The sequence below is a fragment of the Chrysemys picta genome, chromosome 22 (assembly GCF_011386835.1).
Source record: "Chrysemys picta bellii isolate R12L10 chromosome 22, ASM1138683v2, whole genome shotgun sequence".
NCBI lineage: Eukaryota > Metazoa > Chordata > Testudines > Emydidae > Chrysemys > Chrysemys picta.
In genome coordinates, this window is record NC_088812.1 from 12270151 (window position 1) to 12286524 (window position 16374).

A 16374-nucleotide genomic window follows, 5' to 3' on the forward strand; every position below is an offset into this window, starting at 1 on the left:
AGCTCTGCCGGTGCCCCTCACTCCCGACCCGCAGCCCCCCGCCCGGCTACCCCACTGCCAGCTCTGCCGGTGCCCCTCACTCCCGACCCGCAGCCCCTGCTCCCCCAGCCCTGGCTCTTTGCTTGGTGCTCTCGCAGGCCAGGACCCCTCCTCCCCACGGGGGCTGTGCTGAGGCCATCGAGCTCAGTTCACTGGTGACTCCGCGCCCCCCCCGTTAACCCTGCGGGCGCTGTGCTCCCCGCAGACATCGTGCTCAATTTCCGCACCACCTTCGTCAGCAAGTCGGGCCAGGTGGTGTTCGACCCGCACTCCATCTTCCTGCACTACCTCAGCACCTGGTTCCTGCTGGACCTGGTCGCCGCCCTGCCCTTCGACCTGCTCTACGCCTTCAAGGTCAACGTGGTGAGTCGGCCCCGGGGGGAGAGGAGGGGAGGGTGTGACGAACTGGGACTGTTCTTGCTGGGGTGTGTGAATGCTGACAGGGGAGTGTGACTAGGATGGTCTGCATCGGGGGATGGGAGCCGGCCCAAGGGAACATACCTGAGCTTGTAACATGAGAACCCAGGAGGGGGTTGGAGGTCAGATGACTCCGGGGCCCGGGAAACTGAACAAAGGCTGTGGGAGGGGTCGCTGAAGGCAGAGTGCTGGAAGCAGGCTGGAAGGAGGCTGGAGAGATGGCTGGGAGGCAGAGATGGCTCTGACCCCCCAAGGGGGTGGGCTGGCATGCCCTGGGACCCCAAGCTGGACCTAACTGAGGGGGGGCCCTGTTGTCTGTGCCTGCAAGACCTGTCTTGGACTGTATTCCTGTCATCCAAATAAACCTTCTGCTTTACTGGCTGGAGAGTCATGGTGAATCGCAGGAAGCCGGGGGTGCAGGGCCCTGAGTTCCCAATACTCCGTGACAACTGGTGGCAGCGGTGGGATCTACTGCACCCCGTGGACGGTGCTTCCTGCAGTAAGTGACTGGGGAGCAGTAAAACGAAGGGGGATTGACGGGGACCAGGCACGCTGAAGAGTGGGAGAGAGACGGTTATTACCCCTGGGAGTGTGTGACCAGCGAGAAGGACTTTTGCAGTAACAGGGTCCCCCGGGGGATCGCAGCGAGTGGTCCAGGGCGGAGGAGTCTGCAGCTCGACCCTGGCGGAGAGGCGGTGACCTCGAGAAGGGCTGGCACACTAGGGGCCCCCTGGGAACTGTGGGGAGCTGTGAGCACACAGGCCGGTGAGTGGCCAGCAGGAAGATGTATGCCAAGCGGCTTAAGAGCGACCTGGTGGAGCTGTGCAAGCAGAGGCGGCTGCGCATTGGGAGGCTCACCAAAGAACAGCTCATTGCCCAGCTGGAGGCGGAAGATCGCCGCATCGCGCGAATGAACTGATCCCTGTGTCTCAGGGAAGCAGCCTGGCAAATGCAGCGCAGGCACCAGTGTCTGTCCCAGCTGGGAGTGGTCAGCCCGCTGCTGAGGGCTTCCCGAGACCCCTCCTTCCTATGCCTAGGGGAAGGGTGGGGAGGAGCCCAGCAAATACCGAAGGCGCTGTGACCCCCCCGGCCAGCAGGGGGTCCCCCCGGCGAAGCTCGCCGGCCAGCAGAGGATCCTCCCGGCGACGTTCGGCATCCGGGGAGCGGAATTGGCTGGAATGGGAGAAAGAGCTAAAACTGAGGGAGCTGGAGGATCGTGAACAACAGAGACAGCATGAACGGGAGGAGAATGAGAGACAGCATCAGCGTGAACGGGAGGAGAAAGAGAGACAGCATCAGCGTGAAGAGAGACAGAGACAGCATGAACGGGAGGAGAATGAGAGACAGCATCAGCGTGAACGGGAGGAGAAAGAGAGACAGAGACAGGAGAATGAGAGACAGCGTCAGCATGACCTGGAACTGGCGAGATTGAAGGGCAGCGAACCCCGGCTGCGGTGAGTGAGGGGGGACCCAGGACTGCACGGGGCTTTGATAAGTGCATCATGGCCCCATACAAGGAGGGGGAGGACATGGATGACTTCCTGGAGGCCTTTGAGACGGCCTGCGAGCTGCACCGGGTGGATCCCGCGGACAGACTCCGGGTCCTTACCCCCTTACTGGACCCCAAATCCGTGGCATTGTACCGCCAACTGGGAGAGGCAGAGAAAGGGGACTACGAACTATTCAAAAAGGCCCTGCTACGAGAGTTTGGGCTGACTCCTGAGATGTACCGGGAAAGGTTCCGGAGTCAGGATAAAACCCCTGAGATCTCATATCTGCAACTAGCCGCCCGCATGGAAAGATACGCCAGCAAGTGGGCTGGTGGGGCCCAGACGAAGGAGGACCTGATTAAACTGCTGGTACTGGAGCAACTGTATGAGCGGTGCCCATCCGACCTGAGGCTGTGGTTGGTGGACAGAAAGCCAGAGAACCCGCGACACGCCGGGCAGCTGGCTGATGAGTTTGTAAAGAGCCGGTCAGGGGGTGGCAGGGAGGAGCCCCAAAGGAACAGGCCCGCCGCGATGCAGAGAGAGAGTCACCCTGGGACCTCCCAAAGGGGGAATATGGGGAATCCCCTCCCACGGGGAATGCCCAGCGTCAGGGACAACCGACCGGCTCGAGGGGACCCACGGGACCTGAGCTGCTATTACTGCGGCCGAAGAGGCCACGTTCGGGCCCAGTGCCCCAAGCTCAAGGACAGACTGAGCAGACCGAACCCGCACCGGGTTAACTTGGTAGAGGCCCAGACGGACGAGGGACAGGCTTCTAACGCAAGAGGGGCTGGCAGCCTATCAACTGCTCAAGAGAGAGAAGGGCCCCAGGCCAGCTTCTCTGGGGGGCCAGATGCTCCGGATTCAAAGTTCTCCGTTTACAGGGTTGGCGCGGGGCTGTCCCTGCGGAGCGAGTGCCTTGTTCCCCTGGAGGTGGATGGGAAGAAAGTTTATGGATACTGGGACACGGGCGCAGAGGTGACACTGGCCCGGCCCGAGGTGGTGGCCCCAGATCGGGTGGTGCCCAACACCTTCCTGACCCTGACCGGGGTGGGCGGGACCCCATTCAAGGTTCCCGTAGCGAGGGTACACCTGAAATGGGGGGCCAAGGAGGGCCCCAAGGACGTGGGAGTGCACCACCATTTGCCCACTGAGGTGTTGATGGGGGGGGACCTAGAGGACTGGCCAAGCAGCCCCCAGACCGCCTTAGTTGTGACCCGCAGTCAGAGCCGGCGAGGGGCACTGCGCCCTGGCCTTGGGGGGGGTGCCTTGCCTGAGGCGCAGGACCCTAACCTGGTGGGGAGGGAACGCCCAGGGACACGGCGCAGGGAGGCTGCAGCTTCGGACCCAGCGGGCGAGAAAGAGCAGGTGGCCATCCCTGTCCCAGCTGCTGAGTTCCAGGCCGAGTTACAGAGAGATCCCTCCTTGCGGAAGATAAGGGACCTGGCCGACCTCAATGCGGTACAGACCATGGGACGAGGTGGCCGGAAAAGGTTCCTGTGGGAGAAGGGGTTCCTGTACCGAGAATGGGCTCCCCCAGGGAAAATGGAGTCAGGGGGGATCAGGAGGCAGCTGGTGGTACCCCAGAAGTATCGCCGCCAGCTGCTGTGCCGGGCCCATGACATTCCCCTCTCAGGGCACCAGGGAACCTGGCGTACCCAGCAGAGGCTGCTACGGAGCTTTTACTGGCCTGGGGTCTTTGTTACTGTCCGACAGTACTGCGGATCCTGTGACCCCTGTCAGAGGGGGAGGAAGGCCTGGGACAAGGGGAAAAGAGCTTTAGGACCCTTGCCCAGCATAAAGGATCCTTTCCAGAGGGTGGCCAAGGTTAAAAGGGCGGCTCTAAACCAAGAGAGCCCAAAGCACAGACCTCCAGACTGGAGCGCTGGGAGAAGACCACAGCCCAGTTGGAACCCCAGAGGTATGGGGGTGGGGAAAGGGCACAGGCCGCATAAACCTTCCCACATGCGAACTGCGAGTGCCATCAAGCACCCCCGACCTAAGGGGGGGCGTGGAACGGAAGGGGCCTGGTGTAATTCTCACCAAGGAACTGGAGGGATGCGGGGGCATCCATGGGAACGGGGGTAGGTTCGAACTTCCCCGGGTCACTGGCTAAAGTGACCCTGCTCAGTTCGGTCTCGAAGGGGGGAGAGATGTGACGAACTGGGACTGTTCTTGCTGGGGTGTGTGAATGCTGACAGGGGAGTGTGACTAGGATGGTCTGCATCGGGGGATGGGAGCCGGCCCAAGGGAACATACCTGAGCTTGTAACATGAGAACCCAGGAGGGGGTTGGAGGTCAGATGACTCCGGGGCCCGGGAAACTGAACAAAGGCTGTGGGAGGGGTCGCTGAAGGCAGAGTGCTGGAAGCAGGCTGGAAGGAGGCTGGAGAGATGGCTGGGAGGCAGAGATGGCTCTGACCCCCCAAGGGGGTGGGCTGGCATGCCCTGGGACCCCAAGCTGGACCTAACTGAGGGGGGGCCCTGTTGTCTGTGCCTGCAAGACCTGTCTTGGACTGTATTCCTGTCATCCAAATAAACCTTCTGCTTTACTGGCTGGCTGAGAGTCATGGTGAATCGCAGGAAGCCGGGGGTGCAGGGCCCTGAGTTCCCCAATACTCCGTGACAGAGGGCCCCGGGGCTGGCGTCGCAGCCGCAGGCCTGGAGCCCCCAAGCACCAGCAAAGCCGGGAATTCAGCTCCCCAGGGACCGTGGGACTGAGCCAGCCCCGCTCCAGCCCCCAGCCAATCTCCCCCTTGGGCCCACCAGCTCCAGCCCCATATCTGCCTCTGCCAGCCGCAGCCCAGCCCTGCTGGGTGTCTGGGGGAGCCCCCTGCAGTGCCCTTCCCCACGCCCGTGCTCTCTCCCCGCAGTATTTCGGGGCTCACCTGCTGAAGACGGTGCGGCTGCTGCGGCTGCTCCGGCTGCTGCCGAACCTGGACCGGTACTCGCAGTACAGCGCCGTGGTGCTGACGCTGCTCATGATCGTCTTCGCCCTGCTGGCCCACTGGGTCGCCTGCGTCTGGTTCTTCATCGGCCAGCTGGAGATCGAGAGCAGCCGCTCGGAGGTGCCGGAGATCGGTATGTGGGGCACACGCGTGTGCACGGGGCACCCCCGCCGCTCTGCACCACACATGTGTGATTGCACGCCCAGTCACAAGCGCACCCGCCGCTCTGCACCACATGCATGTGATTGCACGCCCAGTCACAACAGGTGTGCACCCACCGCTCTGCAGCACACATGTGCAATTGCACACCCAGTCACAACAGGCATACACACACCGCTCTGCACCACGTGTGTGTGCACAGGGCACACCCCAACACATGCACCTGCCACTCTGCACCACACAGGTGCAATCGCATGCTCAGTCACAATAGGCGTATACCCGCTGCTCTGCACGACACGTGTGTGATCGCACACCCACTCACAACACGTGTGCACCTGCCTCTGTGAACCATGTGCCCACACGGGGGAGCATGCATAGCTACAGACATACATGTACACCCCCAGCACGCAGTCTGAGGTGCCCCTACTAAGCCCATCCCCCGCCAGTGCGCCCCAGGCTGCCCTGCCCCTGCCCTGGGCTCGCTCACACCGTGGGGCAGGCCCTCCCTCTGGGCCCTGCCCCAGCTCGTCCCAGCCTGGGGGGCTGCTTGTGCTCTGCCCCGGGGGGGCTTTGACCCATCTCCCTCCCCCCCAGGTTGGCTCCAGGAGCTGGCGCGGCGTCTCGAGACCCCCTACTACCTGGCGAGGAAGAGTTGCAGATCCCCGGCCAACGGGACGGGCCTGGGGGGGCCCCCCGGAGCCAACTGCAGCCTCAACGGGAGCAGCTGGGAGCTGCTGGGGGGCCCGTCTCTGCGCAGCTCCTACCTGACCTCGCTCTACTTTGCCCTCAGCAGCCTGACCAGCGTCGGCTTCGGCAACGTCTCGGCCAACACCGACACCGAGAAAATCTTCTCCATCTGCACCATGCTCATCGGGGGTGAGGGGGCGGGGGGGGCAGGGTACCCGGGTGAGGGGGTGGGGGGAGCAGGGCACCGGGCGGGGGGGGCAGGGCCCCCGGACGGGGGGCACTAGGGGAGTGGGGAGGCTGCAGGACATTGGGTGCGGGGCACCAGGGGAGCAGAGCCCTCAGGGGGAGGCAGACACAGGGCCGGTGGGCAGGGCACTGAGGGTGGGGGACTGCAGGGCTTTGAGGCCAGGGTGAGGGGCACCAGGGGGCTGGGGGTGCTGGCAGAGGCATGAGGGGCAGAGGGGCGGCCTGGCGGGGAGGGGAACAGGGGCATGGAGGGTGCCCGGGGGGGTTAGGTGCTGGGCGAGGCGGGAGAGATGTGGGGGTTACTGGGGGTGACCGGCAGGGGAGGATCAGGCTGCCCCCCAATCTCTGTACCAGGACCCCAGTGACCTCGTCTCCTGGGCACTTTGCATCCCGGCCTCCCAACAAGGGATGGGGCTCGGGGAGCCCTGGGGGGGCCTGTGGGGAGATGTAGCCCCCACCCCCAACCGCCTGTGCCCACCCCATCCCACAGTCTCACCCGGGCTCTGGATACGGCAACGGGCAGTTGCCATGGAGACGGGTGAGCGCCTGTCGTGTGAGTGGGCGGGCGGGCGGGGGCTTCGCCCACAGACGCTGCCAAGGGGGATCACTAGCCGCAGGAGGTGCCCCCCTCCCCCACCCGGCACCCAGGTGCCCCCTGCTCTGCCTCCCATGGGTGGCTAATGCCCCTCACTCCCGACCCGCAGCCCCCTGCTAGCCCAGCCCTGGGCTCCCCCCTTCCCCGGCTCTGCCGGTGCCCCTCACTCCCGACCCGCAGCCCCTGCTAGCCCATCCCTGGGTCCCCCCAGCTCTGCCGGTACCCCTCACTCCCGACCCGCAGCCCCCTGCTAGCCCAGCCCTGGGCTCCCCCCCTTCCCCAGCTCTGCCGGTGCCCCTCACTCCCGACCCGCAGCCCCTGAGTGAGTCTCTACCAAGCACTTGGGTGGGAGCGATCGGTTCAGTCTGGCTCTGTTCTGGCGCCATGTTACACGGACCCTGCCTGGGCCCTGTCCTTCCAAAGCGAACCCAGGCGTCCGGGCTCCCTGCCCCCGGCCAGGCCCGACCCCGGTCCTGCTGTCCCCGCAGCGCTGATGCACGCCGTGGTGTTTGGGAACGTGACGGCCATTATCCAGCGCATGTACGCCCGGCGCTTCCTCTACCACAGCCGCACCCGCGACCTGCGCGACTTCATCCGCATTCACCGCATCCCCAAGGCGCTCAAACAGCGCATGCTGGAGTTCTTCCAGACCAGCTGGGCCCTGCACAACGGCATCGACACCCACGAGGTGAGCCCCCCCCCCGCTGGCCCCCACTGGCCCCCCGACCCCTCCCCCGCCAGTCCCCCCACTTTCCTATCCCTCCCCTGCCGGCCCCCCGCCCACCTACCCCTGGTTTCCTACCCCACCGGCCCTCAACCCCCCACCCCGCCGGCCCCCCCACCTTCCTACCCCTCCCTCCACCACACCCGCCCCCGACCATCTCACCTCCCCCCGCCAGGCTGGCGGGCAGGGTCCATGCATCACCCTCTGCCGGACTCCTGGGGGAACGGAGCGAGTTGGCGGGGGCTCATGGACTGGGGTGGGGGTGGGGCCTTGGTGCATTGAAAACTGTGTTCACATGACAAGCTCTCACTCTAAGAGCAGGGTGGGGGGGTTTCTGGGCCTGCTGGCAGGCTGGGGGCTCCATAGGGGGCTGGCCTAGAGCAAGGGGGAAGATGGGCCCCCCACGGAGCAGCCTGTTTTGTCTCTTCTGAGGTTGGGTTTTTGTGTGTGTGTTTTTACTCTGCCATCTCTGGGCGCCCCTCCTAGGCGGGGGGGGAGGGTGTGGCCTGGCGGGGGGGAGGGGCTGGGCCCCCCGAGCGGGAGCTGGGCTCGTTAATTCTGCGTTCCTCCGGCCCCCGCCCAGCTGCTGCGGAGCCTGCCAGACGAGCTGCGAGCCGACATCGCCATGCACCTGAACAAGGAGCTACTGCAGCTGCCGGTGTTCGAGGCGGCGAGTCGGGGCTGCCTCCGCGCCCTCTCGCTCAGCATCAAGCCGGCGTTCTGCACCCCGGGCGAGTTCCTCATCCGCCGTGGCGACGCCCTGCAGGCCCTCTACTTCGTGGGCTCCGGCTCCATGGAGGTGCTGCGGGACGACACCGTCCTGGCCATCCTAGGTCTGAGCCCTGCTGGGGCTGGGGGGGAATCAGGCAGGGACGCACCCTCTGCTCGGTCCCGGTGCTGGCTAAGCCAAAGGCTTCACCCACAGCCCCTGCTAGCCCAGCCCTGCCCCCCCACCCCCAGCTCTGCCGGTGCCCCTCACTCCCGACCCGCAGCCCCTGCTAGCCCAGCCCTGCCCCCCCCCCAGCTCTGCCAGTGCCCCTCACTCCCGACCCGCAGCCCCTGCTAGCCCAGCCCTGCCCCCCCCAGCTCTGCCCGTGCCCCTCACTCCCGACCCGCAGCCCCTGCTAGCCCAGCCCTGCCCCCCCACCCCCAGCTCTGCCGGTGCCCCTCACTCCCGACCCGCAGCCCCTGCTAGCCCAGCCCTGCCCCCCCAGCTCTGCCTGTGCCCCTCACTCCCGACCCGCAGCCCCTGCTAGCCCAGCCCTGCCCCCCCAGCTCTGCCTGTGCCCCTCACTCCCGACCCGCAGCCCCTGCTCTCCCAGCCCTGCCCCCCCACCCCCAGCTCTGCCGGTGCCCCTCACTCCCGACCCGCAGCCCCTCCTAGCCCAGCCCTGCCCCCCCACCCCCAGCCCTGCCATTGCCCCTCACTCCCGACCCGCAGCCCCTGCTAGCCCAGCCCTGCCCCCCCACCCCCAACTCTGCTGGTGCCCCTCACTCCCGACCCGCAGCCCCTGCCAGCCCAGCCCTGGGCTCCCCCCCCCCCCAGCTCTGCCGGTGCCCCTCACTCCCGACCCGCAGCCCCCTGCTAGCCCAGCCCTGGGCTCCCCCCAGCTCTGCCATTGCCCCTCACTCCCGACCCGCAGCCCCTGCTAGCCCAGCCCTGGGGGTCTCTGCTGGTTTTGTGGTATAGGGATGAGGATGAGCTGCCCCCCCCCCCAAACCTCAGCGGGAGCAAAGGCAGTGGCTGTTCCCCCCCCCATGCCCCAGACAGGCTGTAACGCCTGGGGGGGGGGTGTCACTGGGCCTGCTGCATCCCTGGGCCTCAGCGACCCGCCGTTTGCTCCTAGGGAAGGGCGACCTGCTGGGCTGCGACCTCTCGGGCCAGGAGCGTGTGATCAAGGCCAACGCGGACGTCAAGGGCCTGACCTACTGCGACCTGCAGTGTCTGAGCCTGCGGGGGCTGGGCGAGAGCCTGGCGCTGTACCCCGAGTTCGCCCGCAAGTTCCACCAGGAGATCCGTGCCGAGCTCAGCTACAACCTGGGCAGCGCCGGGGCCCAGGTGAGGGGTGGGGCCAGGGGCGGGGCTGGGGGTGGGGGTGGGGCCAGGGGCGGGGCCGCGAGCGCCCCCTAGTGCTTGGCTGGGCACCTGGGGCGGGGGCTCACCAGGGGCGATCTGCTCCAGCCCAGTGCAGCGGGGGCGGGGGGGGAGGGGGTGCAGGCCCAGTGCAATGCTGGTTGTGACGGTGCTGCCCGTGGGAGCCAGCGGAGGTCACTCGATCCGGGTGAACTGCAAACAGACCGGGGCAGACAGACCCCAACCGCTGGTGGATCCTCCAGTGCTTAGATCTACCAACCAGCTTCTGTAGGACCTCACTGGTTACTCAGAGTCCAAACAAGGCAGTTCCCTTAACGTGCCCAGCGTCTGGCCTCCAGCCAGACACACGTCAGACGTGACGATGAATCTGAAAATCTGATCTCATCATATAAAAGAAAAGGTTCTTCCAATCCCAAAGGATCAGCCCCAGACCCAGATCCAATGATAACTTAGATCCTACCCAAGATACACGCTAGAGTCCATTCTTATTAACTAAGCTAGAATTGATTAAAAAAGAAAAGCGAGAGAGTGTTGGTTCAAAGATCAATATACAGACAGACTTGAGTTCAATTCTTGCGGTTCAGATACACAGCAGAGATGAGCTTTTAGAAATAGTCCATGGGTCCAGTAGTCCAATGTCCATATTCAGGGTGGCTCCAGTCAGTGACTGGGGATCTCAATCCTTGTGGCTTAAGGTTTCCCCCTCTTGAAACCCAAAGCAGATCTGAGATGCAGCAGGATCGTGTCCCAGGGTTTTTATACATTTCCTGCAGCCTCTTGGCCTGAGAAAACAATAGGCCTAACTCTCCTTGTCCCAAACATCCTGGCAATTAGCACAGGGTCATTTATCCATTAAACAGTTCAGATCCAGGTCACCACAACCTTCAGAGAGACAGAGAGACAATAATACTATTTCCCTCAAGTGTCTAAATGTTAATACTCCTTTTTCAATCTTTGAATCAAAGCTCTAGCAATAGACAAGACTTGTTTGCTTCCATCACAAGCCCTGAGCAAACCTCTCCCCTTCTACCTCTAACACTGCCGGCTGCATTTCCAAGCTCTGTTCATTTACCTAGGTCAGGTCAGTGTGAGTTAATTAACTCTTTCTGACCCTGTCACCTTTCAATATCACACTCCTAACGTCACACTGGTCTCACCCCGCTCCAGGGCAGGGGTTGGCCCCCCGCCCTACTGAGCCGATGGGGGGCCCCTCCCTTCCTCCCCCAAACCATCACTTAACATTCCTTACACTTAGTCAAATACCCCCACAATAAAAACAAATCGACACCCAAGGAGCTGCAGGAGTGAACCGGGGACGCAGGCAGAGCCCAGCAGCAGAGCGGGGGTGACCCAGTTTATTGCAACCAGTGCAGCATGTCTGATCACCTGCCCTATGGGCGGGTGGCGTCTGTGTGCGCTCGGTGCAAGGAGCCGCAGAGACCGCGTACGGGCTTGGGAGACCAGAGTGGCCGAGCTGGAGGCGCTGAGGGGGACAGAGAGGTACATAGAGGAGACTTTCCGGGACCCAGTAGAACGGTCCCAGCCCCGGTCTGACAGCCTCTGTGCTGTTGAGGAGGATGAAAGTCCCAGGGAAGAACATCCAGCCGGAGCAGAGGGAAACGATCCCATAGTTGGGACCCTCCTTCCAGATGAAGTCGTGGTCTCCTCTCGCACGGGGGATACCTCTCCGGAGGAGGGAACTCCAGGTATTAGGCAGAGACAGGTAATAGTAATGGGCGAGTCGATCATTAGAAACATAGAGAGCTGGGTTTGCGATGACCGGGAGAACCGGCCTGGTGCGAAGGTTGCGGATCTCTCGAGACGTCTAGACAGACTGATGTGTAGTGCTGGGGTGGAGCCGGTGGTCGTGGTACATGTAGGTACCAGTGACCTAGGGAAGGGTAGGAGAGAGGTCCTGGAGGCCAAATGTAGGCTGCTAGGTAAGAGATTGAAGACCAGGACTCCATGGCAGCATCCTCTGAGATGCTCCCAGTTCCACGCGCAGGGCCAGTTAGCCAGGCAGAGCTGCAGGGTCTCACTGCGTGGCTGAGATGATGGTGTAGGGAGAAGGGGGTTAGATTGACTAGGAACTGGGGAAACTTAAGGGCTGGGGGAAAGCCAACAGGTGCAGAGAAGCACGTGGTTCGAACAGAGACATCCCTTAGGGGAGGATCTCTTAAAGGAGATGGTCTATGTCCTAGTACGGAGGAGAGGATGGAGGATGATAAAATACAGGTAGGATCTGATGAGAAACAGTCAAATGAAAAAAAGCCCCATTCTATTACATCATGTGATGGCAGACAGTTCCAAAGTGACAAGTTTTTAACGTGCTTATATACCAATGCTAGGAGTCTAAGTACTACGCTGGGTGAACTAGAGTGCCTTGTATTCAATGAGGATATTGATCGAATCGGCATCACAGAAGCTTTGGGGAAGGAGGATAATCAATGGGACACACTAATCCCAGGGTACAAAGCTATCGGAAGGACAGACCAGGTCGTGGTGCTGGGGGAGTGGCGCTAGATGTGAAAGAAAGCGTCGAATAGTAAATGAATCAAACTGGCCCATAGAATCTCTCTGGATATAATCCCAGGCGCTAATCATAAGAATACCGCGGTAGGGATATATCACCGACCACCTGACCGGGATGGTGCTAGTGACTGTGAAATGCTCAGGGAGGTCAGAGAGGCTATTCAAATAAATAAAAAACTCAATAATAATGGGGGGTTTCAACTAGCCCCATACTGACTGGGAACATGTCACCTCAGGACGGGATGCAGAGAGAAAGTTTCTTGACACCTTAAATGACTGTTCTTGGAGCAGCCAGTCCTGGAACCCACAAGAGTGGAGGCAATTCTTGATTTAGTCCTAAGTGGAGCACAGGATCTGGTCCAAGCGGTGAATAGAGGTGGATCACTTGGTAATAGTGACCAGAATATAATTAAATGTAACATCCCTGTGGTGAGGAAAACACCACAGCAGCCCAGCACTGTCGCATTTAATTTCAGAAAGGGGGACGACACACAAATGAGGAGGTTAGTGAAACAGAGATTAAAAGGTTTAGCACCAAAAGTGAAATCCCTGCCCGCTGCAGGGGAATTTTTAAAAGACACCATAGTAGAGGGTCAATTTAAATGTCTCCCCCAAATTAAAAAACCTAGTAAGAGAACCAAAAAAGAGCCACCGGGGCTAAACCACCAAGTAAGAGCAGCAGTGAGCGGCAAGGCGGCATCCTTTCAAAAGCGGAGGTTAATTCCTAGTGAGGAAACTAGAAAGGAGCATAAAGTCCACACGTGAAGTGTAAAACTAGAATTAGGAAGGCCAAAAAAGCTTTTGAAGAAGCTAGCCAAAGACTCTAATAGCAAAAAAATTGTAAGTACATTAGAAACAGGAAGCCACTAAACAACCAGTGGGGGCCACTGGCCGATCAAAATGCGGCGGGAGCACTCAAGGACGATAAGGCCATTGCGGAGAAACTAAATGAATTCTTTGCATCGGTCTTCACGGCTGAGGACGTGCGGGAGAGCCCCACACCTGAGCCGTTCTGTTTAGGTGACAGAGCTGAGGAACTGTCCCAGAATTCAGCAATGAGGCACCAGGTCCAGATGGGAGTCACCCACGAATTCCGAAGGAACTCAAATGTACGGTGACCAGATGTCCCGATTTTATAGGGACAGTCCCGATTTTGGGGGCTTTTTCTTATATAGGCCCCTACCCCCCACCCCTGTCCCAATTCTGTAGACTATCACAGGGTTCAGAAAAGTGCTAGAGAAGTCCCTGGAGAATAGGTCCGTCAATGGCTATTAGCCAGGCTGGGCAGGGATGGTGTCCCTAGTCTCTGTTTGTCAGAAGCTGGGAATGGGCAATGGGGATGGGTCACTTGGTGATTCCCTGCTCCGTTCATCCCCTCTGGGGCCCCGGCACTGGCCGCGGTCGGCAGACGGGACACTGGGCTGGAGGGATCCTTGGTCTGACCCAGTCTGGCCGTTCTGATGTCACTGAGAAAAGGCGCCTCGGCCTCGGGCTGGGCGCAGGCATCACTCGAGAACCCCTGAGGCCGGGGGCGGTGACCTGGCTCCGGGCATGTGGGGCAGATGCCGGGCCAGGGAGCCCCTCCCCCGCACTGACCCCTTCTGCCCCCCAGGCCGACACCAGCTCGCTGAACGGCGACAATACCCTGCTGGAGGAGAAGGCGGCCGAGGCCGCGCAGGACGCCCCGGTGCCCCCCGCCCCGCTCGCCAGCCGGCCCAGCCCTGGAGCCCGCCGAGGCACCGTCCAGCCCCCAGCTGCCCCCTGGCTGCCCCCCGTCAGCCGTGGGAGCCAAGCTGCTGTCGCCCAGGAGGGGCGGCCTGCCCCGGACGCGGCGCCTGCCACCCGCTGCCGGCCTCCAGCTCCACAGTCTGCCCTGGATGGGGCCCCCCGACCTCAGCCCCAGGTAAGGTGGTGCCGGGGGGGGGGGGGGGGGGCTGAGCCGGGCCTGGAGTGAGGCAAACACGGGGTCGGGGTGTTTCCTGCTGGTTACCCCGGGGCTGGGCACGCCCAGGCGGCTTCAGGCAATGACCCCCCATGGGGCGGGGGCGGCCCAGGGGTAATGGGAGCGGGTGGGAATGGAGCCCCCATGCTGAGTAGGGCCCCGTGGCTCCCCCAGGGCTGATGCCGGGGGAGAGGGGGGGATCCCAGCCTGCTCCCCCTGCCCGGTGCTGGGCGGCCCTGGGGCTGATGGCCGGGGAGGGGGGATGGAGCCTCTGTCCCCCCCCCCCGTGACGGTGCCGCTCTGCACTACAGGGTGGTGGACGGCATCGAGGAAGACGCCTGCGGCTCGGATAAGTCCATGTTCAGCTTCCAGGTCGGCCCCTCGGGCCCCAACTGCAACAGCCCCTCCCCCGGGCCAGGTACTGGCAGCCCCCGGCAGGGGGCGGCTCTGGGTGGGGCTTGGGCACTCGGACTCCTGGGTTCTCTCCTTGGGAGTAGGGGGGGACGGTCCTCTCCCCCGCTCTGGGTGGGGCCAGGGCTTGGACTCCTGGGTTCTCTCCCCAGCTCTGGGAGGGGCTGGGCACTAGGACTCCTGGGTTCTCTCCCCAGCTCTGGGAGGGGCTGGGCACTAGGACTCCTGGGTTCTTCCCCCTGCTTTGGGTGGGGCTAGGGCTCGGACTCCTCGGTTCTCTCCCCCGCTCTGGGTGGGGTTGGGGCTGGGGCTCGGACTCCTGGGTTCTCTCCCCAGCTCTGGGAGGGGCTGGGCACTAGGACTCCTGGGTTCTCTCCCCCACTGTGGGAGGGGCTGGGCACTACAACTCCTGGGTTCTCTCCCCCACTGTGGGAGGGGCTGGGCACTACGACTCCTGGGTTCTCTCCCTTGTTTGGCTGGGCACTAGGACTCCTGGGTTCTCTCCCCTGCTCTGGGTGGGGTTGGGGCTCGGACTCCTGGGTTCTCTCCCCTGCTCCAGGAGGGCTAGGTGCTAACCTGCCATCTCCCCTTGCCCCAGAGAGCGGGTTGCTCACCATTCCCCTGGGCCCCGCGGAGCTGACGGGCGCCGACGCCATCGAGAAGCTGCGGCAGGCGGTAAGCGCGTGGGGGGGGCTCAGCATGTGGGCAGCCAGCGCCCCTGGCATCGTGGCCTGGGTGGGGCCTAGGGGGGTGGGGGAGAGCATTGGTACTGGGTACCCGTGCACTGGATTCAGGGAGCCCCAGGCCAGGGGAGGGGCCCTGGGCGTGGTTCCCCCACCCAGCTCGTGGGCCCCTGCCTGGCCCAGGGTGCTGCCCCTGGCACTCACCCCTCTCCCTGCCCCCAGGTGGCCGAGCTGTCGGGGCAGGTCCTGCAGATGCGCGAGGGGCTGCAGTCGCTGCGCCAGGCTCTGCAGCTCTTCCTGCTGTCCCAGCCGCCGGCTCCGCTCGCCCGCCCCGAGGGCACCGCCTCCTACGCGGCCTCGGCCTTCCCCGGCACCACCCTGCTGCAGCCGCTGCGCGTGGAGACGGGCATCCCGGCCTTCTTCCTGCACAGCGCGGCGCCCGGCCCGTGTCTCAACGCAGCCTGTCCCCGCGCCCGGCCTGCGCCCCCCTGGGCCTGGGGCCCACCTGCCTCCCACAGCGCCCCGTGGACCTCAGCAGGGGGGACAGACACGGAGCTCGGCAGCACGTGGCCAGCGGCCGGCCCCAGGGACCTCACTGCTCCCACGGCAGCACCGGCCTCCCCTGGCCCCCATGGACACCACGGGGCCACGCCCCCGCCACAGGCTCCGCCAGCCCCTGAGACGGACCCCCCGGGACCTCCAGCTCCAGCCGCTTTGCCTCTGCCCTGGGACCCGCCCGGCCTGGAGATGGTGCTGCTGGGCTGCCACGGTGCCGTGAGTGCCCCCTGCTGGCCCCGGGAGGAGGGCACAGGCATGTGAAGGCTGCACCCTCACACACAGTGGGATTTTTCTGCCCCCCTGGAGAGCCAGGGGGCCTGGCTGGGCCGCACAGCCCCTGTAGGGAGCCCCCGCCGGCCACGGGCCTCGTTCCCAACCCAGCACTGCCGCTGGGGGCCGCCCCCCCATGAGCACTGCCACAAGGGGGCCAGCACAGGAGCTGCTCCCCGGGGCTTGTGGCAGAGCCGGGTTCCACCCGCCCCCGAGGGCACAGCCGGCGGCGAAGGGGCAGGGCCCCACCTGGCCTGAGGAACAGGGGGGAGGCAGTGGGGGGCAGCCGGGCTTCCAGTCCATAGGGCTTCCCCTCCCCCTCCCTTTTTACATTAAAACAGCTGCATTTTGATCTCTGGTCTTGTGTCGATTTCGGCCCCTGCCCTGGCGCTGTGGGGCAGAGCAGCTGCGGTGGGCCCAGCCGCAGGCCCCCAGGCACGGGGGGGGTGGGGGGGGGGCTGCCCTGTTAACCAGGGGAACTCACTGTGGCAGGACAGAGCCTGGTGCCCTTTCTGTGGGCCGGAGCATGGGCTGGACTCGCTGCCAGCCACTCCCTGACGCCAGCAGGCCCCGGACCCC

At 63.5% G+C, this 16374-nt stretch overlaps 2 protein-coding genes across 3 annotated transcripts in view; both read left to right on the forward strand.

Annotated features, from left to right (window-relative positions):
- KCNH3 (potassium voltage-gated channel subfamily H member 3) overlaps positions 1-15212 on the forward strand; it is a 27812-nt gene extending 12600 nt beyond the window's left edge. For both annotated transcript variants that reach the window (XM_065575857.1, XM_065575858.1), the window contains exons 6-14: positions 245-402; positions 4819-5026; positions 5647-5928; positions 7069-7268; positions 7888-8137; positions 9152-9363; positions 13544-13834; positions 14185-14291; positions 14883-15212. In XM_065575857.1, coding sequence (XP_065431929.1) covers positions 245-402; positions 4819-5026; positions 5647-5928; positions 7069-7268; positions 7888-8137; positions 9152-9363; positions 13544-13834; positions 14185-14226 — 1643 coding nt within the window. In that variant the 3' untranslated portion in view covers positions 14227-14291; positions 14883-15212. The remainder of the gene's footprint in view (positions 1-244; positions 403-4818; positions 5027-5646; positions 5929-7068; positions 7269-7887; positions 8138-9151; positions 9364-13543; positions 13835-14184; positions 14292-14882) is intronic.
- Positions 14811-16147, forward strand: LOC135977056 (potassium voltage-gated channel subfamily H member 3-like). Its single transcript, XM_065575887.1, has 2 exons — positions 14811-14959; positions 15190-16147. Exon 2 carries the CDS (start codon positions 15220-15222, stop codon positions 15784-15786), a length of 567 nt encoding a protein of 188 aa, XP_065431959.1. The 5' UTR covers positions 14811-14959; positions 15190-15219; the 3' UTR covers positions 15787-16147.
- Positions 16148-16374: the final 227 nt, after the last annotated feature.